General features: G+C 39.5%; 1 protein-coding gene across 1 annotated transcript in view; it reads right to left on the bottom strand.

The window, feature by feature from the left end:
• Positions 1 to 23,350, bottom strand: part of ipo7 (importin 7) — a 42,448-nt gene extending 19,098 nt beyond the window's left edge. Inside the window, exons 1-13 of the mRNA XM_061963984.1 lie at positions 22,910 to 23,350; positions 19,752 to 19,833; positions 18,127 to 18,280; positions 10,559 to 10,717; positions 10,322 to 10,478; positions 2,225 to 2,314; positions 2,027 to 2,121; positions 1,865 to 1,949; positions 1,640 to 1,774; positions 763 to 862; positions 602 to 678; positions 340 to 456; positions 32 to 121 (exon numbers count right to left, since the gene is read on the bottom strand). Of these exons, the coding sequence (XP_061819968.1) occupies positions 32 to 121; positions 340 to 456; positions 602 to 678; positions 763 to 862; positions 1,640 to 1,774; positions 1,865 to 1,949; positions 2,027 to 2,121; positions 2,225 to 2,314; positions 10,322 to 10,478; positions 10,559 to 10,717; positions 18,127 to 18,280; positions 19,752 to 19,833; positions 22,910 to 22,993 (1,425 nt within the window). The 5' untranslated portion in view covers positions 22,994 to 23,350. The remainder of the gene's footprint in view (positions 1 to 31; positions 122 to 339; positions 457 to 601; positions 679 to 762; positions 863 to 1,639; positions 1,775 to 1,864; positions 1,950 to 2,026; positions 2,122 to 2,224; positions 2,315 to 10,321; positions 10,479 to 10,558; positions 10,718 to 18,126; positions 18,281 to 19,751; positions 19,834 to 22,909) is intronic.
• Between the last annotated feature and the right edge of the window lie 225 nt (positions 23,351 to 23,575).

Raw genomic sequence — 23,575 nt, 5'->3', positions numbered from 1 at the left:
CCGTTGTACAATCGATACAATTATCACTTACTCTGGCTCTCATGTAGCCCAGTTCATTACGGAATAGGGGGAAGACGTGATTCTGCAGCATGAACTCCATCTGGTCCTTATAAATTTTTTTCTATGTGAAGAAATAAATCATTGTGTTACGGAAAGCCACAAGCTTCAAAATATGTTTCCTGTCCACTTAGGTAGGGTATGCAAATTCCAGGGGTTTTGGGACCACATTGCTTCACCATTATAACTAAACATTTTCAAAAGTAGTGCCAACTAAAGAACACCTGGTAAAGATATTTTCAGTGCGATTCATCTTAATATATGGGTTAAGAGGTCGATTACCTTGAGCAGGATCTCAGCCAGAGATCCTATCATGTGGAGGCCCCCATCTTTTTTCCGGGGGTCAGTGGCAGGATCAGTTAGAATCTGGTAGCAGAAGCCCATTGTCTTTTGAAGCACCTAAACATAATAGGACAGATACAATAATAGCCTTAAAAATGTAACTCAGACTACCAATGGGCTCAATGAGTTTTATTTAACTCTTCGAAGTATTGAACATTCACAGAGATCAACGCAATTGTCAGTAAAGGGCAAATCACCAAACCTCCTTTCTTTTGTTACAGGCAGTAAAGAGGAGCGTCTGGGCAGCTGTCGTAGGAGAAATGAAGTCCTCGAATACATCTGAAGTGGACCGAAGGTACAAATATTTCTGTCCGATTCACTAAATTGATTTAGAGTTATAATTTTGTGGTATCTTTTGCTTACCGAACTTCATGCGAATGTACTCATAGGGGTCTTCTTGCCAGCGTTCCTCATCACTGTCTGTGTAACACATGAGGGGGAAAACCACACCTTGAATGATGCCCTAATGGAAAGATGAAAGACAAGAGCAGTCAGTATAGAGAAAGAACATAGAAGGTGGCAAAGAAACTAACATTACAGGTATTAATTTTGGCTCATTCTTGGTGCATTTATCAAACAACATTTTAAAGGTTGGGTTAATTCATCAAGTAGAAATAGATTTATATAGCATTACAATAACATATTACAGGCCAAATGGTTTATATTACAGTGGCAACAAGTATTAATTTGCAACAATAAATTATTGTATTAATAACAGATTGCCCTACAAGTCGGTTACTTTGGGAGCCAGTATTTTTAGCTACAAAAACGGTTTCCTTCTCACCCGTGAGTCAAATTTGTCAAGAACTTGCAGGCTTCACAATGAACGTCTGAGGGCCTCTATACACTCTGTGATTGGTTGCTTTTTTAGCAAATCATTTGTATTTACCTCCTGCAAAAGCACTATTGAGGATCTCAGCAAAAAATATATTTGCAAATATGAAGATTATAAAAATAGGTGGTTTTGAAGCAACATGTACAATAAAAGTGACGAGTGACTAGTTCCAGCTTCAACAACGATCTGGATGAAGTTTCAGTCTCCACTGTTTACTATTACTATACACAGGAAGCTAGTCAGTGAGAGTTGTGGCTCCTTCCTCTCAGAAGTACACTGCCTATAGCATTTTGGCAAATAATTGCAAGTGTCCCAGTGAGCACCCACCAAAGAGCTAAGACAGATTGAAAACGTCACATGGGTAGTGACTTGCGTACTAGCCTAATAAAGTCCCTGGTTTGGTACCTGAATGTGTGGTTTGAGGTTTTTCCATGTGAGAGCATGAGCAATCCCCTGGTTGACGTAATTGAGTGTTTGCTGGAGGACTCTAGGAGCCACATATTGCTGTTCCTTATACTGATATAAGACTTTAAGCAGCACCTAAAAGCAGACAAAAAAGAAAACTATTACATTTGGACGCTGGCATTTAACTGGAAAATTACTGTTTACATCACAGTTCCTAAGCCATACCTGCTGTGCTGGTACTGCATATTCCTTTAGGAAAAGATCAGCAAACTCTGTGTACTCTTTGGTTGTGTTGCCTGGGCTTCCATATCTGCAGGAAGGGTTTAACATTTGAAAGTGACATGCTACAAGACCTTAATGACAGAATACTCTTAATTGGATCTGTACCTCTCAAATAGCCGAGCCAAGATGTGTAGAGCCCACTTCTTACACTTCCACCAGGGAAGTTCGGGTCGCTCCTCTTCATCAACTTGCATTGTCTCCTGAACCGAAAACATCAATCCAGTCAGTGCATTATACAGAATAAAACAGTGCACAAAAGATAATTGTCATTCTTGGTGCAACATATTTGGATCAAATTCTCACCGGGGGGACATCTCTGTCTACTACTGTCTTGATGATCTCCATCCATTCTGTCAAGTTCTGTCTGTTGATGAGTTCTAAGGGGAGGTTATACTGTGCACACAAGAGCAGAAAAAAAAGCCTCACATTTTACCTGATTTGTGTTTGTCATAAATACAGAGCACTTTAGAGCTCTCAAAAATATGCTGGTAATAGCAGAAGTAGTAGAGAAAACATACATTTAAAAAATAAGCTCATGTGCAGGTGTTTTAATACATTAATGGGCAGACATTTCAGTCAGAATGCTATTTGTTATCAAATAGTAAATGTATATTATCTGAATACTAACATTTAAAAAAAAATAACTTTTTAGGGCTGTTGCCTATCGTTCGCAATCCTTGTGTGAGACACGTGTTTTTATGCCATGTAAATCGTAAAATAGCTACTGCATTCCACCTATGAAGTGCTCTGAAAAATATCCTAAAGCCTTTAAGTGTTATATACATGCTGTAAGTATTTTGTAATATAGGAACAGGCAAAATCATAATAAGATGTAATATTTACGTATTTTGGTCATTTCAAGGATTTTGTAGACAAATTGATTTCACTTTCGCTAATTCCTTAAAATCAACTACGGTACTACGCATTATGGCAGACTTCATGAGAGCCAAAAATTACTACTTTGGGACAAATGATGATCCAGAACCGTATGATATTAAGCATGAAAAATAAGGATGAGCTACAAGTTTTAGAAGCGAAGTCATAAGCAGATCATACTAAAGTGAAATAATCGGCATCATGTAGCAGCAATGCTAAGTGCTGAACAAGAAATGCAAACTAAAAACATAATAAAACAATCACTTGCTGTATAGTGTCTGCTCTCACTGGGATGCAGACTGATGGGAAGATTATACATTTAAACTAGGGCGGTCAACATTAACGCGTTAACGCATGTGATTCATTTAAAAAAATGATTGCGTTATTATAAATGAATCAAAATTAATCACACCTTTTGTAATGATAGCACCTAAACCTGGAAGGCGGTGCCTTATGTTACACAGTGCAAAGATGAGTGATGAGAAGCGGCCAATTTCACTTCAAAACAAACTCAGATGGAACTTTGGATAAAACATTAAAAGCATTAAGTCATTAAATAAATTGTGAAAATGAAGGCCTTAAATGTCAAAAAGAAATTAATTACAGATATTAGAGATATATATATCTTTTTTATACAATTGTAGAACTGCACTTATATTAAGTCTATCAAATCGACCGGTAAATAAAAATGAACTCAATAACTTTGCAGTCATCGATACATTGCTGCGTCTGTTTCTTTTCTTCGGCTGCGGCTTCCAAACTGTATACAAAAAGGTTTAATAAGGGTTAAAAGCATGATAAGCGCTGCCTCCATACGGCAAATGAAGCAGTTCTGGAGGCCCAAACTTCGCCATTCTGTAGGCATGTAGTCCTTAACTGACATCATGTCATCTTCATGAGGAAGCTGGGCTTGTTTCATACACAACTCCCCCAGCTGTTTCCGCTTCAACATACGTAAGCGAACTGGGCTAACATCAATATGTCTGATGGAGCACCTCAAGTGATCTACAATGGACTAGGATGGACGAAGTTGACAATTGTCACAACAGACAAATGTTATTTTCTGACATTCCCACAGTAAATGTCAGCTGCCTGACACTGTATACATAACTGGCTATCTCCTGTACCCATTTTAAACAATTAAGAGGCTGTAAAATACAATGTATTCAAGATGTTTAATTGGACTGAGCTTATTTTTATTGCATATAAAGGATGCAAATATCATTGTCTTTCTTTTTTTAAAGGAAGAGTAAATGCAAATGTAAAGTTATTTGTGTGTTTATTATCCATACCTTGTTTGCTATATTATTAAAAAATACTTTGAAAAGATGCACTTAATTCTTACTATACTTACGGTCACCAGGTTTTAAGCAAATTAATGACTTGCAGGTAAATGAAACATTTAGAAAATGTGCTAGGATTACATTCTAACAACCAAAATGCATTTGTATCCAAATATTGGGATATTTCTTCAGCAAATCTTAAATATGCAAGTGAAAAATAACCTGTGGCTCAAGAGTGTGATTAATCTGATCAAAAAAATTAAACACTTGACAGCCCTAATTAAAAGCAAGACTTGTGTTACCCATTTAGATGTGCATCATAATCCTCAGGTAAAAAATGCCGAAAGCAAATAAGCATATTGTCTCGTCTACTTCTCGATGTCTTCCGGTTATGAATTGAATGTCAATGTTGACCAACTTTTCAGTTTATAACACCAACCTTCTACTATTGAAGTTAGAGACCATAGTGAATATATTTTAGGACCATTTCACATCCATACCGACAAAAAAGTACAAAGACAAAGAAAAATCAGAGGACCAGAATTAATTTTAAGTAAATGAAATTATGCTTTATCCTGCTCTTTCACATTGGGAAAACAAAATTGTTAAAGCAACTACGGTAATACACCAGGAGCCTCTCTAATGTAATCTACGGTAATTGAAAAAATATTGGGACACATACCAGTCATTTTTCAGATTTGCCATAGAATAGTTTTTTTTGTAAAAGGTGCTTCATATCAAGTGTTTTTATGTAACAACAACCAGAACTTCAGCAATGGTAGAGGAAAGCACAACTGACATTATATTGTCTGTGAAAGGGACTGTTAACCTTTGCAATCTTTTGCTGGCTGTCAGAATTGAGCAAACGGATAAAAACATCTCAAGTACTACTGGTATATCTGCACAAAGTTGTAAAAAAACTAAGTGCAGAGCGATTGGGGTCTTGGGGCACTAGGAGGTTAGCACCTTTACTACTGTTACCCCTGGTGGCCCTTGGCAAAGGCCTATTACCTGACTGACCCCAGCCAGGGATACGGTGAAGACCTCAACGGCGGAGCAGGCGGAAGACGGTAGATGTAAGAACAACCACAACGGCTGCGATGGCGGAAGAAGGCACACCCACATCCATGTGGGCCCAGTTATGGGGAAATAACGACCCAAGACCTCAACGGTGGAACAGGCGGAGGATGATTGCTAACCCTATGGAGCATCACAACGGCTGGGATGGCGGATGAAGGCTGCAGCAGAAAAAGGTCCCCAGTCGTCTTGGACTCCATGCCACTGGACCCTGTACCTGATCTGTCAAGGATCATGTGGTAACTGTCTGTGCACCAGTCTCCCCACGTTAAACAAAGTCACGCACAGGCATCCTCTATAAAGGGATACCCCCCTACCAGGAGGATCCTCATACTCGCTTCGAGTGACCGCCGATGATGATTTGGTTACATGTCTCTTTGCAAGTTTTACTGCAGTAAGGCGCTTTTGGTAGCCATCCACAAGCTTCTGGTTGAATTTTTGACCACTCCTCTTGACAAAATTGGTTTCGCTAAATTTGTTGTTTTTTTGACATGGACTTGTTTCTTCAGCATTGTCCACATGTTCTCAATGTGGTTTAAGTCAGGACTTTGGGAAGGCCATTTTTAAACCTTAATTCTAGCCTGATATTGCTGGGTATTGTGGCCAAACAGCTCAATTTTTGTTTCATCTGACCACAGAACTTTCCTCCGGAAGGTCTTATCTTTGTCCATGTGATCGCTTCTGGAGCAAGGGCTTCCTTCTTGCATAGTAGCCTCTGAGTCCATGGCGATGCAAAACACGCTAGACTGTGGACACTGACACCTGTGTTCCAGCAGATTCCAATTCATTGCAGACCTGCTTTTTGGTGGTTCTTGGTTGACTCTTTGATCATTCTGACCAATTTTCTCAGCAGCAGGTGGTAGCTTGCGTTTTCTTTCTGATCATGGCAGTAACAAAACTGTGCCATGCACTCTATACTTAGAAACAATTTTCTGCACAGTTGTTCTTGGGACCTTAAGCTGCTTTAAAATAGCTCCAAGTGACTTTCCTTACTTGTTCAAGTCAATGATTCGTTTTTTCAGATCTGTGCTGAGTTCCTTTGACTTTCCCCATTGTCGCGTTTGTAACCGAGTCTAATGACTGCTTCACATGAGCCCTATTAAAATGGGCTCAGAGAAGTTGTCAATCATAATCACTCACATGAAGTTAAGAGGCCATGCCATGAAGCTAATTTGATTGTAACTTTTCTACATCACCAAAATTGATAATGTATGTTGCTGACAAACAAGTATGTGCTCCAATCCCTCTATCACAACAAAATAAGAGTTGTAGAAATTATTGGAAACTCAAGACAGCCATGACATTATGTCCTTCACAAGTGTATGTAAACTTTTGACCACAACTGTACATTTAAAACAAATACGTTTCTATTAATTAGTATTAAACATATTTTTTTTACCCTTTTGTCATAATTTCAATTGTTGCTGCTTTTTGTACAAGGTACTTTGTTAATATTTTTTAAGTGTTTACAGACATTTAATGACTTTTTTTTAAATGAAAAACAACTAGCAATAAATCTAGCATCTTCTTCTGGTATAGAATGTACTTGTTTAGAGTCTACTTCTGTCCCTCGATGTCCCTGACTAAAGAGGGTGAAGCTAGCATGACATCACACTTGCTTTGCTGTAGTTGGACTTTCTCTTTTTTAAAGCCGTGACTGTCATTTTAATATTTGCACATTTTGTAGATAGCTGACCACGCGGGTATATCAGCTATATATATATATATATATATATATATATATATATATATATAAAAATCCCATCCACATCACAGACATGCCGACAACGCTCCAAACAAATGGTGTGCGTTGTGTTTACATCTGGTTTTGGTAGCGTGGTTTTCGGTGATCAAAGTGTTTTTGCGGTGCACAAGTTTTCAGTTTTCAGCTCTGTCACCTATCCTATTTGTGATTTTCATGGACAGGATTTCTAGGCAGAGTCGTGACCATGGCGGCGAGGGTATACGTCAGGGGTGTCAAACTCAAATACAGAGTGGGCCAAAATTTAAAACTGAACAAAGCCGCGGGCCAAGGTTGAACAAATTAACCTTTTAATAGGGACCCAAACAAGTTTTGCATTGAATATTGAACAAGCAAGGCTTATATAACTTTATGACATGCAAAATCGAGTTTCAAATAAGAATAATTAAAAAATATCAATGGCATATCAAATACAATTTAAATAAAAATTGAATGCCTCTTTTCTATTTGCAGCCTTCTGAGGTAAATATCAACATTAACTTTTCCCACAGGCTAATAAATTTGAAAATAAAATAACAATGAATAAAACAACCATTCAGGACTTTAAACTGCTCAGTTTGCAACACACTGATCTAATCTGATGTGCCCAAGCCAGATACCTGGCCTCTTTTCTTGGATGCTAGTTCATTAATGTCGGGGTTCAGGCTTTGAGCTGAGGCAACCTTCATTATCGAACGAAGGTGTTCAACAGTCATTATATCTCGTCCACCCGGACCAGTCTTGGGGCGTGCCCTAAATGCACTGCCTTTAACGTACTCTACGAGCTATCGTCACGTCCGCTTTTCATCCATTCTAACATCGTTCAGGCCCAGTCACAAGATATGTGCGGCTTTTGTACGCACACACGAGTGAATGCAACGCATACTTCATCAACAGCGGGACACTACAAAATACACTCCCGCTACCACCAAACCTCCCCCCCACACACACCCACCTTGTAGCGTCCCGGAAGAGTTAGTGCTGCAAAGGGTTATGGGTATTTGTTCTGTTGTGTTACGGTGCGGATGTTCTCCCGAAATGTGTTTGTCATTCTTGTTTGGTGTGGGTTCACAGTGTTGGGTATATTTCTAACAATGTTGAAGTTTTTTATTCGGCTACCCTCAGTGTAACCTGTATCGCTGTTGATTAATTATGCGTCGCATTCAATTGTGTGTGCGTGCAGAAGCCGCACATATTATGTGACTGGGCCAGCACTCTGACTGACTGAAAAGCAGACCTGACGATTATCGGGAGGGGCGCTGAAGTTTGGAAGACTCTCGGGAGGGTTGGCAAGTATTACAATTAGCGGTGAATGCGGTGTTACCGCGGCACCGCCGCGATATATAATCAGCGGGCCAGCTTTAGTGTTACTTTGATATCGCCTCAAGGGCCAAGTGCAATTACACGGCGGGCCAAATTTGGCCCGTGGGCCAGAGTTTTACACCCATGGTATACGTCTCGGGGGCTAAGAATTGCGTCAAGCTGTTTGCAGATGATGTGGTCCTGATGGCACCATCGGTTCGTGATCTTCAGCTCTCACTGGATCGGTTCGCAGCAGAGTGTTCAGCGGCTGGAATAAGGATCAGCATCTCCAAATATGTGGCCATGCCACGATTCTCAGCAGGAAACTGATGGTTTGTACAGTCCATGTAGAGAACGATACTATGTACCAGGTGGAGGAGTTTAAGTATCTCTGGGTCTTGTTCACGAGTGAGGGAAAGATGGAGAAGGAAATCAGCCAGAGAATCGGCGCAGCTGGGGAAGTACTGCAGTCTCTCTGCCGCACTGTTGTGACGAAACGAGAGCTGAGCCAGAAGGCAAACCTTTCGGTCTACCGAGCTATCTACATTCCTACTCTCACCTATGGTCATGAAGTGTGGGTCATGACCGGATAATAAGATAGCGGATACGAGCGGCCGAAATGAGTTTCCTCAGAAGGGTGGCTGGCATCTCCCTTAGAGATAGGGTGAGAAGTTCAGTCACCCGAGAGAGACCTGTTGGAATTGTGCCGTTTGTTATCATAAAATTAATAATAAAACTTAGCACTTACAAAGACAATATCACTAACATTTAGTTAATATTCACGTCACGAAATGTAAATTGAATATAGTTGGCGCTTTTTGAATGGTTATTCATCAAGACTTTATGGGCAGAATAGTGGAGCTCCCATTGGCTTTGCTGTAAGCAAACTTTTATTTCCTTTTATTTACATTTAATATTTAGAATGCATAAAAAAAATGTTTTTTAAATACATCCATCGACATGTCTTTAATAATGATTGTGAACGATAGGCAAAATTCCAGTGCAGTTCCCCTTTAAGTTGATCTTTGTTTCGTTGTTCAAGCGTTTGTGGCGTTTCAGCATCTTTTGACACTGACTTTTCCCAGATTTTTCACTTTTACATTATCATTTCATCCATCCATCCATTTTCTACCACTTGTCCCTTTATGGGTCGCTGGAGCCTATCTCAGCTGCATTCGGGCGGCAAGCGGGGTACACCCTGGACAAGTCGCCACCTCGTCGCAGGGCCAACAGATATTCACCGCAATGTTTACAAACACTTCCCTCCTCGATGGCTCCACATTTGGGTCTTAAAAACTTACGTTTCCATATACCAGCTTCAACTATGCATTAAATTGATCGTTCTGGAGCCACAAATCGTTGCTTTGCTGTGGGCTTTCGTTACGTTTTCTCCGCTGCTATACTAAACTTTAACACGCTGCATGCACAGCGCTCTTGCTAGTGATGCGCTATAGATTCTGACCGAGCAGCAGACGTAGCCTACTTTGGTTCCGTTTTGTAGTTATGTTGTAGCTTCCTCATAAATCTAAACACTTAAAAGCAAGACCGAAGTTTATGCATGTTTTTAATAAAAGTAACGGTAATAAGATTTTTAAGACCTTTCAAAATCGTATTTAGCACCTTTTATGACATTTTTGGAGAATGTTAGACATTTTTAGGCCTAAATTCAAATTGTTGGATATATGACTTTTAAGACCCCAACCTGCATAATCTAGTACCAACTCTTACCAACTCAGAAGTGATGCAGCAGCTCACCGGCTCAGTATGTCAATAGCCACAGTTGTTAATTACCGCTCGGTCATCAAGGCGCCACTAAAAGTAGTTTCTCAACTTGGCTCTTATAAAATCAATGTTGGCATTACTTGGTTAATATTCGAGTCACAACATGTAACTAGAGTATCGTTGGCGGTTTTTGGATGTTATTAGAGGGCTTTATAAGCGAATAGATGAATTCGCCCTTAACTACACTGTTAGCCACATTATGCGATTTAGAATACACAAAAAAAGAGAAAAACATGTGTGCTTGTCTCACATAGGGATTAGGAATATTAGGCTAAATGCCCAAAAATGCAGTTCCCCTTTAATGAAGTATTCCAAATATAACAAGGTTTGTGGTATTACCTGGAAAAGAGCATAGAGGATTTTGAAGATCTGTTTCTGTATGAGAACAGAGTCAGTAGAGTGGTCGGGGAGAAGCTGAATGAAACGGTCTTTCAACATAGGCATGAAAATGTGCATGGCGGCCACCAAAGGCTGACGCTCTTCTGGCTTCTTGTATCTGTTACATACAGAGGAGAGGTAAGCATTAGGGTGGCGGTATTACTGGAGGACACATTTCTCATGAAATCCTTGACTTACTCATAGTTTTTGACTAGCTGGTAAAGGCAGAGCAAAATGCCCAGCCATCCTCCACTGTTGTCGGACTGCAAGTAAAAGCCGATCTTGTCCACGATGGTTGTCCACTTGGCGGGGTAGTCATGCTTGATCATGTGGTGGATACAAGTTGTCAACTGGACCCTGTCAGATCCAAAAACAGATGTCAATATAATGGTGAGTGTTCAGAGGCTGACAAATTTAATTAGGTTCGATGTCAGAACAAGGGTCAAAGTGTTTCTTCCAGGGTGACACAATATTTTAGGTGGCTGAAAGTTACTGACCAATAACAGCAATTATGATGCTGATTGATAATTCGGATAATGAAAAATCTACCACCAAAATGAGCCGAAAATACATAAAAGGCTTATCTCCTTGCTTGTTGTCGGTCTCGGTTGTGGTTTGTGCTGCCGCCTGCATGCATAGCATGTGTACAGAGTTTTTTTTTTAGAGAATAGCATCATAACGCCGCAGTTATTGTTGTGGGCTTTCTTTAGCATGTCAGAAGACATTTCATTCGTAGTTTGTATTCTCTAGTAATTAAACAGTGAAAGTTAAAGACGAGCTTCAACACAACAACATCTGATAAGTTACCTTAAAATAAACTTAAGTAAAGCTGAGACATAGCGTTAATAGCGGCGACCGCATCAAACGTAAAACCACAAAGGACTGATGAGAATGCGTTTGATAAGAGGCAATAGTTTTAAAGAAAAGACCAATGGGCAAAATAACTTGAAGACAAAACTAAGTAATTGTTTGAATCCAGGATTCATCTGGAGGCAAAGGTAACTGGTAATTCACTTTTATGATTTTTTAGTGGAGAAAAATGCAACTTATCATTTGAACCCTAAATTATTTATGTTCTACAAATAAATGTTGCCGTTATAAACGGCGGGGATTTATTGCGCTAGTACTTTATTTCTGTCAGGGAAAATTATTGTATTTTTGTCAAGCAACAACAAACTACTTGTTTTGCTTTAAACAGCAATGTAGAATCGTATTAGCTTTGTTCTATTGGCATCATTTATATATGTTGTGTTGGACATGTTTTTTTTCATTTTATGAAATCATAATCAGAAATTTCTGCTATGAGTTGGCGACTTGTCCAAGGTGTACCCCGCCTTCCGCCTGATTGTAGCTGAGATAGGCTCCAGCACCCCCCGCGACCCCGAAGGGAATACGCGGTAGAAAATGGATGGATGGATAATCAAAAATTTTGAGTTGATTATTTATCAACGAACTGTGATGAGGTGGCGTCTTGTCCAGGGTGTACCCCGCCTTCCGCCCGAGTGCAGCTGAGATAGGCTCCAGCACCCCCCGCGACCCCATAAGGGACAAGCGGTAGAAAATGGATGGATGGATTTATCAACGAAATAATGGAAAAGTGTAAATATCAATCAATCATCCTTGCAATGATTTAATTGTTTGCATGGGTCAGAATTAGAGATGTCCGATGATATCGGCCAATAAATGCGTTATAATGTAATATCGGAAATTATCGGTATCGTTTTTTTATTATCGGTATCATTTTTTTGTTTTAGATTTTTTTTATTAAATAAACATAAAAAACACAAGATACACTTACAATTAGTGCACCAACCCAAAAAACCTCCATCCCCCATTTACACACAAAAGGGTTGTTTCTTTCTGTTATTAATATTCTGGTTCCTACATTATATATCAATACAGTCTGCAAGGGATACAGTCCGTAAGCACACATGATTGTGCGTGCTGCTGTTCCACTAATAGTACTAACCTTTAACAGTTAATTTTACTAATTTTCATTAATTACTAGTTTCTATGTAACTGTTTTTATATTGTTTTACTTTCTTTTTTATTCAAGAAAATGTTCTTAATTTATTTATCTTATTTTATTATTATTATTTTTAAAGTACTTTATCGTCACCATACCTGGTTTTCCAAATTAGGCATAATAATGTGTTAATTCCACAACTGTATATATCGGTTGATATCGGTATCGGTTGATATCGGTATCGGTAATTAAAGAGTTGGACAATATCGGAATATCGGATATCAGCAAAAAGCCATTATTGGACATCCCTAGTCAGAATTATAGCGTATTTGTACTCAAATTATAGTTAAGAAAATAAATATCAGTAGATTTGTATATTTTGTTACGAGTATGTTAGCGTTGTATGGTATACTGGTACTAATGAAGTACCACGGTACTAATGAATAATAGACGATTCTATATTTCATTTAAAAAATACCGGTACTTTTTTTCCATCTGCAAGCTGCCGTGCGGCAATGAAGTACAGAGCTGAGGTGCATGATGTTGAGTGTGTCAGCACGCACAGACAGCTGGACATACAAGCAAAAACAGTGTGGAGAGGAAGAATGGCTAAAACAAAAGGTGGCATTAAAGTATTACAATCTTTGCTTCAAACTTAAACATTTAAATAACCATCCAGCATGGCAAACAGCACCGAAAGATTTTTACAAACAATGCACCCCCCAATCTTAAATCTAAAGTGTGTATATGTTTGGATTTTTTAAAAGAATGGTCAGTTAGATAAAAGTATGGCCATACACTCAAGTATGTGTGTCTGTAGATTAGGGCTGGGCAATATATCGATATATTTTTTAAAATGATATGAATAAAGGAAATATCGTAATATCGATATAATTTATTTGACGTTAAAATGACCAAATACCGCTTATTTGTTGTTTTACTTGATTCTCCCCGGCTTCCCACTACCTCTCAACACTCCATAGGCTACTAAACCCTTCCAAGACGTACTTGCACGTATAAGAACATCCATGATTGGTTGGTTGTTTACTATGATGAGTCACGATTGGTTGAGATTAGGGCAAACCATTAGGGGCAGGCCAATCAGAGGCAAGACAAGGCAGGTCATCGAACCAGGAAAGGAAATAACAACAGACATCCCTAATGACGATGCAAGAGTTGGAAAAGAGAACGGGGAATTTTCAAGCGGGCGATTTAAATATTAAAAAAACTAGTGGAAGATGGCAGAGGGATTCTCTTCTTTAGAAATGCTGCCAAAAATGTATGCCGCAAGATCATAGCCTCACAATTAAGTAAGGTCACTTGGTGCTGACCAGAACCGTACGTGTGCGACAGTCCATTACATCGTCGACTGGGAATTGAAAAGAGCCTGCCTGCAAATGTATTTTTTTATCGGAGTTTGATACATTTTGTATTATTTGCACAGCTAAGTTATTTATTTTACATAGAAATAATATTTTTCTATCTTACCCACATATGCGGTCCGCTCCAAGGTTTCTCATAGTCATTCACAACGACGTCACACGGGGGTGAGTTTTTCCTTGCCCTTATGGTGGCTCTGTACCGAGGATGTCGTTGTGGCTTGTGCAGCCCTTTGAGACACTTGTGATTTAGGGCTATATAAATGAACATTGATTGATTGATTGATTGATTGCGGGTTTGTCTCTGTGTGATATAGAAAATGACTATATCGTGATATTCGAGTATACGTTCTCACGCAGTTGCTTTTAGCTGCGGGCATTACCCTACAGGCTTTTCTTCACTCTTTCTTGTCTCTCCTTCTCAGACTTAAAACAAGCGCACCTTCTTACATACGTCACATACTGACGCGCGTGCAACGTCATACGCTCTCGCGGAGCAAACAGGTAGCAGCAGGGGTAACGTTAGCTGTGATGCTAGCGAAGAGGTGCGAGTGGTAATACGAGAGAGAGAAGATGCGAATCTGGTAAATGAAGGAAGAAATAATTCCCAAGAAAAACAACACGGAGTCCATCGTCTGGTGGTGGTTTGGCTTCAAGCACAAAGATGTTGAACAAGTATGGGGCAAAAGCGTTGGCAACTTAGCACCACTACTAATTTGTAGCATCATTTGAAAGGTCACCCGCTAGAGAATGAAGATTGCTTGAAACTCCGCATGTCAACATCTCCGTTCGGTGTCACACCAACAAAATGCCGGAGCAACCAGCACTGACCCAATTGAGACTGGCGTCTTCCATTTCCACATCAACACCGTATGAAAAAAATAGTCAACAACAGAAGGAGATAACGTCCGCAGGAACCTACCACATAGCGAAGGACATACACTATTTGATTTCCTATTATGCAGCTAATTTTTTTTGGACAGTTATTGAAATATCTTGTGTGACATCATGCACAAAAGTGCACTTTATTTGTTTTAAAATATTGTAGTGGCGTTCTGTACAAAAAGTGCACTTTAATTTATTGTTGTTTTGATATGTCAGCTTAGTGACATCATGCACAAAAGTGCACTAATAGCTTGTTTTAAAATGTCTCTGACAATCTTGCACTTTCTATTTTGGAAATGACATGAATGTTTGTGCCATTGCTTAATAACTGTTTAACAAATACAGTTTTGGTAAATTGACTTAGTTGTGATTTCCCTCTCTGCATGAAAGTTTAAAATGAGCATATACTAATGCAGTATGAACAAGAATGTTTTAATGTAGACCCAACTAATCATCATACTGCTGTGATTATGTGCATCAAGTGTTCATTCAAGGCTAAGGAAAAATAGCGAGATATATATCGTGTATCGTGACAAAAAATATCGAGATATTAATAAAAGGCCATATTGCTCAGCCCTATATATACATACATGCACAATTAAAACACAGCCTACCAAAGGACCGCAGTGCTCTGAATGTCAAAGTGAAGAAATTGAATGAAGCACGTATGAAAGGCTGGAGTAACTATCAAAGGCGGCATCCAAAGACGCCGTGGCGGGTAGAACGGCCGTACCAGCAACTTGAGGGTTCCAGGTTCGATCGCCATCTCTGGCCATCCAAGTTACTGCTAGTGTCCTTGGGCAAGACACTTAACCCTTGCTCCCAGTGCCGCTCACACTGGTGAATGAGTGATAGGTGGTGGTCAGAGGGGGCGTAGGCGCAAATTGGCAGCCACGCTTTACCACCACCCAAGTGTGAATGTGGAGTGAATGAATACGGTTCTCACTTCTCTGTGATCGCTTTGAATATCTAGTCAATAGAAAAGCGCTATATAAATCTAATCCATTTTTATTATTATTAAAGATATTATATCGTATGGTGGTATTGTCTCAAATACATTCTAGAATAAACCTGTATAACTCGTAATATCAGTATACCGCCCAGCCCTATGAATGCATTAAAAACAAGACATATGTGCTCTTGTTTTACATAGGGATTGTGAATGATAGGCAAAACTGCACAAAAAGTGCAGTTCCCCTATAATTTCAGTGGAAGAATGCGGTGCATCCTAAATCTGCAGTTGCGCAACTTTTTTCACTTAAACACATGGGAGAAGTGTGTGTGATCACTTGATGCCCACAGGTGAGTGGATGGGACCGCGGCGGGTGTTGACGCAATATGATTTCTGCCCAGTGCTCTGAATGCCAAGGTGCAGAAATTGAATGAAGTGTAAATAAACGGCTGGCCTAAATACCACAGGCAGCATCAAAAGATATTATACATCGGTATGGTGGTATTGTCTCAAATACAAACCCCTTTCTACAAACCGTTTCCATACGAGTTGGGAAATTGTGTTGGATGTAAATATAAACGGAATACAATGATTTGCAAATGCTTTTCAACCCATATTCAATTGAATGCACTACAAAGACAAGATATTTGATGTTCAAACTCATAAACTTTTTTTTTTTTGCAAATAATTAACTTAGAATTTCATGGCTGCAACACGTGCCAAAGTAGTTGGGAAAGGGCATGTTCACCACTGTGTTACATCACCTTTTTTTCGTTCACAATTGGGAACTGAGGAAACTAATTGTTGAAGCTTTGAAAGCGGAATTCTTTCCCATTCTTGTTTTATGTAGAGCTTCAGTCATTCACCAGTCAGGGGTCTCCGCTGTCGTATTTTACACTTCCAAACCCCGGCCGAGTCATACCAAAGACTATAAAAATGGGACCCATTACCTCCCTGCTTGGCACTCAGCATCAAGGGTTGGAATTGGGGGTTAAATCACCAAAATGATTCCCGGGCGCGGCCACCGCTGCTGCCCACTGCTCCCCTCACCTCCCAGGGGGTGATCAAGGGTTATGGGTCAAATGCAGAGAATAATCTCGCCACACCTAGTGTGTGTGACAATCATTGGTACTTTAACTTTTTATAATGCGCCACACATTTTCGATGAGACAGATCTGGACTGCAGGCGGACCAGGAAAGTACCCGCACTCTTTTTTTACGAAGCCACGCTGTTGTAACACGTGCTGAATGTGGCTTGGCATTGTCTTGCTGAAATAAACAGGGGCGTCCATGAAAAAGACGGTGCTTAGATGGCAGCATATGTTGTTCCAAAACCTGTATGTACCTTTCAGCATTAATGGTGCCTTCACAGATGTGTAAGTTACCCATGCCTTGGGCACTAATGCATCCCCATACCATTACAGATGCTGGCATTTGAACTTTGCGTCAATAACAGTCTGGATGGTTCGCTTCCCCTTTGGTCCGGATGACACGATGTCGAATATTTCCAAAAACAATTTGAATTGTGGACTCGTTAGACCACAGAACACTTTTCCACTTTGCATGAGTCCATCTTAGATGATCTTGGGCCCAGAGAAGCCGGCCGCATTCCGGGATGTTGTTGATAAATGGCTTTCGCTTTGAATAGTAGAGCTTTAACTTACACTTACAGATGTAGCGACGAACTGTATTTAGTGACAGTGGTTTTCTGAAGTGTTCCTGAGCCCATGTGGTCATATCCTTTAGAGATTGATGTCGGTTTTTGATACAGTGCCGTCTGAGGGATCGAAGGTCACGGTCATTCAATGTTGGTTTCCGGCCATACCGCTTACGTGGAGTGATTTCTCCAGATTCTCTGAACCTTTTGGTCCATTATGGACCGTAGATGTTGAAATCCCTAAATTTCTTGCAATTGCACTTTGAGATTCGTTGTTCTTAAACTGTTTGACTATTTGACTAACGCATTTGTGGACAAAGGGGGTGTACCTCGCCCCATCCTTTCTTGTGAAAGACTGAGCATTTTTGGGAAGCTGTTTTTATACCCAATCATGGCACCCACATGTTCCTAATTAGCCTGCACACCTGTGGGATGTTCCAAATAAGTGTTTGATGAGCATTCCTCAACTTTATCAGTATTTATTGCCACCTTTCCCAACTTCTTTGTCACGTGTTGCTGGCATCAAATTCTAAAGTTAATGATTATTAGCAAAAAAAAAAAAGTTCAGTTTGAACATCAAATATGTTGTCTTTGTAGCATATTCAACTGAATATGGGTTGAAAATGATTTGCAAATCATTGTATTCCGTTTATATTTACATCTAACACAATTTCCCAACTCATATGGAAACGGGGTTTGTAAAATATACTTGTATAACTCATGATATCAGTATACCGCCCAGCCCTAAAAATGCACAAAACAAAAGAGATATGTTCTCTTGTTTTACATAGGGATTGTGAATGATAGGCACAATTCCACAAAAAGTGCAGTTCCCCTATAAGTTGAGTGGAACAATGCAGCACAGCCAAAATCTGCAGCTGAGCAACTTTTTTCACTTAAACACATGGGAGACGTGTGTGTGGTCACCTAATGCGCTCAGGTGAGTGGATGATGGCCTCCACTATAGAATCTCGAATAAACTGCCGGTCCTCATCTGGGATTTTATTGGCGGGTGTTTCTGTGGAAGAAGCCTCTCCATCGCACCAGTGCTGGGTTACCATGTTTTTAAGGTAAATCACACCTTAATTAAAAACAGGGAAAAAACAAGTTAGGAGGCAGACACAATCGGCTATAGTCAAACCCTATGTATAAATATTTGAGTACCGGTACTGAAACAAACATATTGATGTACTCTAAATGTGATTAAATAACTAATTATTTAGATATACCAAAAACGTGTTAATTGGATATTGATGATGTAGATAGATAGTACTTTATTGATTCCTTCAGGAGAGTTCTCTCAGGAAAAAATGTGTGTGTAAACCGGGGAAATGGATTGTGTCAGAGGAGATACCAGCCTGAATTTTAGTCGGAATCGGATCAGAAAGAAAATCAGTGGTATCACAGATCACCAGTAATTTGATTTCATCTTATTAAAGAGTGGTTACCTTGTTTCTCTCACTTGTATGTAGGGCTGCAGCAACCGATTATTTTAGTAATCGAGTAATCTATTGATTAAATTCTTTGATTAGTCGACAAATTGATTTTAACACTTTTTAGCCTCTATGCGACTTTGGGAAAATGTTTAAAATTAAAATATTTTTCTAATGCCCTTTATTATTGTGTCCTATAAATGCACATAACATTTAAAATGCACTTGTACAACAGGTGCATCACTATATATTACTTACATGATAAATAAAAATAAGAAAAACCATGCTGCCAGATGAACATGAACCATGTAAAAGATAATAAAAGAACTAAACTAAACAAAGACTAATAAAGTATGATCAATTTAGTGACAATGTAGTCAACCATTTAAAATAAACACATTCAAAAAGGTATTAATTGGAGGGTGTTTGATTAACAATTTGTTAGCACTAACATTCAAACTGTAGATGCTAACATGTCCTCAACTGTGTTTAAATAAAACATTTGTTATGCATGACACGCATCAGACGGCGTTAGCTGCGAACAGACTTGCCCATTTCGGCTTGTTTGCTGCACTTATATATACAAGGATGATTTCTGGTAATGTTGTATAATTGATGGGAGTACTGTTGTAAAATGACAGTTCTCTTTGACACTGCAAACATTTCACCACAATTTTTGTCTTTTTCAGTTTTAAATGATTGCAAAACCTCATGTTCTCTGTGCCCTTCTCTCTTCCAGTGTCATTGTTTCTATGAGCCATCTCTCTCTATACCTCCCCCTCACATACACAGGTCACCCACCGTAAGCTAGAATTTTTTAAAGTTAAGTTAATTCATGTTTTGGTAGGTAAGTGTTTAACTGTGGAACCAATTATTGTAGTTAAACGTTTTAGGTATGATTATTTTCCTTTATGAACAAATGAGGTAGATGACTTTGAGGGCTTCACATTAATCACTATACTTGCCTTAAAACAAACCCAAAAATACAATGTCACCTGACATGCCTCATCTGTTTTATCTTCTGTCTTAACTTTACTACACAGCAAACCCAATGGACCATGAGAATACTAAACAATTTTAAAAAACAGCGTAGCATTAAATATACCAATTGACACTCACCCGCTTGCCTGACAGGCAAATCCAGCTGATCAGTCATTGTGACGCGCAACAGAGTGGACAAAAAGTTTACCTGTGTGTGACACTGCAAATCAGAAATGTAAACGTTAGGCACAGCATAACTTTTTTTTAAAGAACCTAAAAATACACCAAAACATTTGTTTAGTTCTATTTGAATTAAAAAATATTCTTGGTTATAATATATTCTATAGATTAATACATTCCACTTGTTGATATTTGGAGGCCAATACAGTTTAAAAAACATTTTTCATTAAAAGAACATCATTTAAAAAAAATGTTGGAATAAGGAGTTAAACTTAACTAACTTAAGTTCCTACCTAAATATTGTTACACTTCTGGTTAATATGAATAGTGCATGTTCTACATTTCAACACAACAGTACTTGTTCAATCCCTACCTGGCCATTTTCCACAACAAAAAAACAGCCCATGGCTAAGCATAGATCTGTATTTAGAAACTGTGTACTTGAGCAGAAGGACTCCATCCTCCCCCAGACATGTTTTTCACTCTCTGCACAACTTGACAAGTACAGTATGGGATTCCCACAAGCACAATGAAAAATTTGACACTCCTGCTAGCTGAAATTTTCACAAGCACAGCGATGCAACAGTGATTCATACACAATCATTAGTATTTGACATTATACCGGTAAATAAAAAACTCATAATATGACAGTAACACTATGCAAAGATAATAGGAGAGCGCAAAGCTCAAAGTTAGTATTAAATCGGGCTAGGCCGATAAACACAATTTCAATATATATCGCGATGACACGTAATCCATATACATAAAAATGCCTTTGATATAATGTTTGATTTTTTTGGGGGGGGGGGGGTCGAAAGATTTTTTTTTTTTTGTCGTCGAAAGAAACTGGAAATAATGAAGCCTGGGTGGTTGCATGAACAAAGGCACTTGCAATCTGGTAACCTAGCAAATCAGGAAGTGAGCAATGAGAGGCGCACGCTAAACAGCTAATCGCATAAGGGTATCAACCATCAAGTCTGGTTGTGCCATCTTGTCGTTGATACGCTGCATGTAGTGAGAAGAGTAACTAAAAATGTGTGCTGCAGAGAGCGAAGATATTGTCAACAAAAGAGGAAAAGTCACCTCGACAGTGTGGCAATTTTTGGGATTTTTCCCAACGGACAGTAGTCCTTCTCCACGCTCATCTTTTCTTTCCAATCCTTGTCTGTTCCCTATTCGGATGTACGGAACTAAAACTGCAGGACTGAATAAATAAAATCGGGAAACAACAAAATATAACAAATGTCCTACTTTAAAATAATAATTTGGTCTAATAACACTTAAATAAATACTGCATAACAAATTCATTTTCATAAATAAAAATACCTGACAACGTACCTTCCTGGCAGTAAACCTGCAAAAAATGAATTTCTCAGGTTTCTCTATGTTTACTTTTTTGCACTATTTTGTTACACTTAAGCATTTCTTACATATTCCTTATGTTTTCACCTTAATTTAAAGATGTTATTGTTAAGTGTTTGTGATTTTTAAGTGTTTTCCATGGTTGTGTTGACATTTCCTTTCCTTTCAGCCTTGATAGCTGAGGGGAATATAAGAAAAGTTGCATTTGAAATAAAAATGTTAACATTTAATATACATTTCTCCTGGTCCATATTTTCCACATCATTAATTATCAATATCAACCCATCTATCCATCCATCCATTTTCTACCGCTTGTCCCTTTCAGGGTCGCGGGGGGTGCTGGAGCATATCTCAGCTGCATTCGGGCGGAAGGCGGGGTACACCCTGGACAAGTCGCCACCTCATCGCAGGGACAACACAGATAGACAGACAACATTCACACTCACATTCACACACTAGGGGCCAATCAACCTATCCCCAGGTGCGTCTTTGGAAGTGGGAGGAAGCCGGAGTACCCGGAGGGAACCCACGCAGTCACAGGGAGAACATGCAAACTCCACACTGAAAGATCCCGAGCCCGGGATTGAACCCAGGACCTTCGTATAAAAATCGTATAATTGTTATATAGTTTTCAGCCACATCACCCAGTCTTAGTATTAACTATAAATTACAAAATTTGCAGTGTACCTTTACACATTTTAAAATTATAACGTCATCAAAATCAGAATTTGCATGACATGTGTGAGTGTGAATCTTGTCTGTCTATCTGTGTTGGCTCTGTGATGTGGAGGCGACTTGTCCAGGGAGTACCCCGCCTGCTGGGATAGGCTCAAGCACCCCCCCGCGACCTCGAACGGGACAAGCGGTAGAAAATGGATGGATGGATGGATGTTTAAAACCGTGGTAACCCTCCCGCTTAGTCACGCAATCGCCCAAACGTAAGTCAAATGTTACATATGTGAATGACAAAAATGTTGACACTTGTTTAAAGCACTGACAGCGAGAATACGACGTAAAACCACACAGATTTCGCGAAAACACAACTACTTAACCAACACATTGTAGCTAACTTGGAACTATTCGGACATATTAATGTACTGAAATAAATGACCAAAAAATGACATGCATTGTTGCCGTTGTAGTTAGGGTGGTAGAGAAAAGGTAGGCTGTAGTTAAGGAATAAAAGTATATTTTGCTGTTGAAACGACAAGTCATTGCATCCAGGCTTGTCAGTGACACGTGAGCAGCAGCTATGTGTAGCAGAGCCCAGCCAACAAGTAACCTCCTTCTAACTTAGCTATCTGTTAGCTATGGCTGAAATGGGTTATTGTCTGCATTTAATGTGCCAAATAGCTCAGGTCATACCATCACCATATTTCACATTGGGTTAATTTAGCTTTCACTTCCACCGTGGGCGTGTGGTTAAGTGGCTTAATCTCTCTTTCGGGGGAGACACGACGAGGTAGCTAGGTTAGCATTAGCCACACAGCTGGCTTACTGAGCTAGCAATAGCCGTGGAGTCCAGCTAACGTGATTATTACAACGACATGGAGGTAAAATGTCACCATGTTTGTGGTGGGAGAAGCAGCCCGCCAACCAAAGAGTGGGCTTTTGGCACGTCAACAGTCACGGTAGCTAGAATGCGCGGTGGCACCATCTTGATGTTGTGAGCGAACGAGGCCCGATGCAAGACCGCGCCACAACTGCCGTCACCCATTAAAGAGCTCAACATGAAGCCTAACTTTGAGCCTCACCTCGGTAAGTTTTCTTTCCGCTGCCTCTCGCAGATTGGGGTCCATGGTGCCCCGCAGGGCCTCGACCAAAACCTCTGGATCCATCGCGAAAACTTGCTAACGGCTCGGGATGTAGGCAATTTCAGATGTCTTATCAGTTCTCAGGCACTGCGCACATGGACGCACAGCTCTCCGGTTACCCGGCGCGAAAGGAAGAAGCGAATGAAGTACCCGGATAGAGCAGCGCCAAATTTGTGCAAACGAATATCCGGCTGCGCTTGCACACCTATGGGAGTTGTAGTTTTTACTGCAACTTAACCCTTCTTAAATTCTACATGTTCCTTCACCATACAAAAACAACAAATCATTAACAGATAGACATATATATATACATATATATATATTTTTAAAAGCTTAAATATTGTTTACGTGTTTTTTGGCAACACAAAAATATTTTTCTGTATTTATTAGTCGTCCATAATCCAAAATGCGGTAATTTTCCCCAGATGATCACGTTGAGTTTGAAGACGTATGTTAAAAAAATGCACACTAATATGAAAAAAGGAGTGACACCTAGTAAATTTAAAAGCAAAGTGATGTAATCTCCTTTATGACACCATTGTAAAGTGACTTATGCAAACGGGAGGTTGACACCTTGACGCAAAGTGCAACGGTGAGAGTCAGAGG

The sequence above is a fragment of the Nerophis lumbriciformis genome, linkage group LG06 (assembly GCF_033978685.3).
Source record: "Nerophis lumbriciformis linkage group LG06, RoL_Nlum_v2.1, whole genome shotgun sequence".
Taxonomy (NCBI): domain Eukaryota; kingdom Metazoa; phylum Chordata; class Actinopteri; order Syngnathiformes; family Syngnathidae; genus Nerophis; species Nerophis lumbriciformis.
Note: the sequence above shows the minus strand (reverse complement) of the source record. Positions and strands in the feature narration are given on the sequence as shown.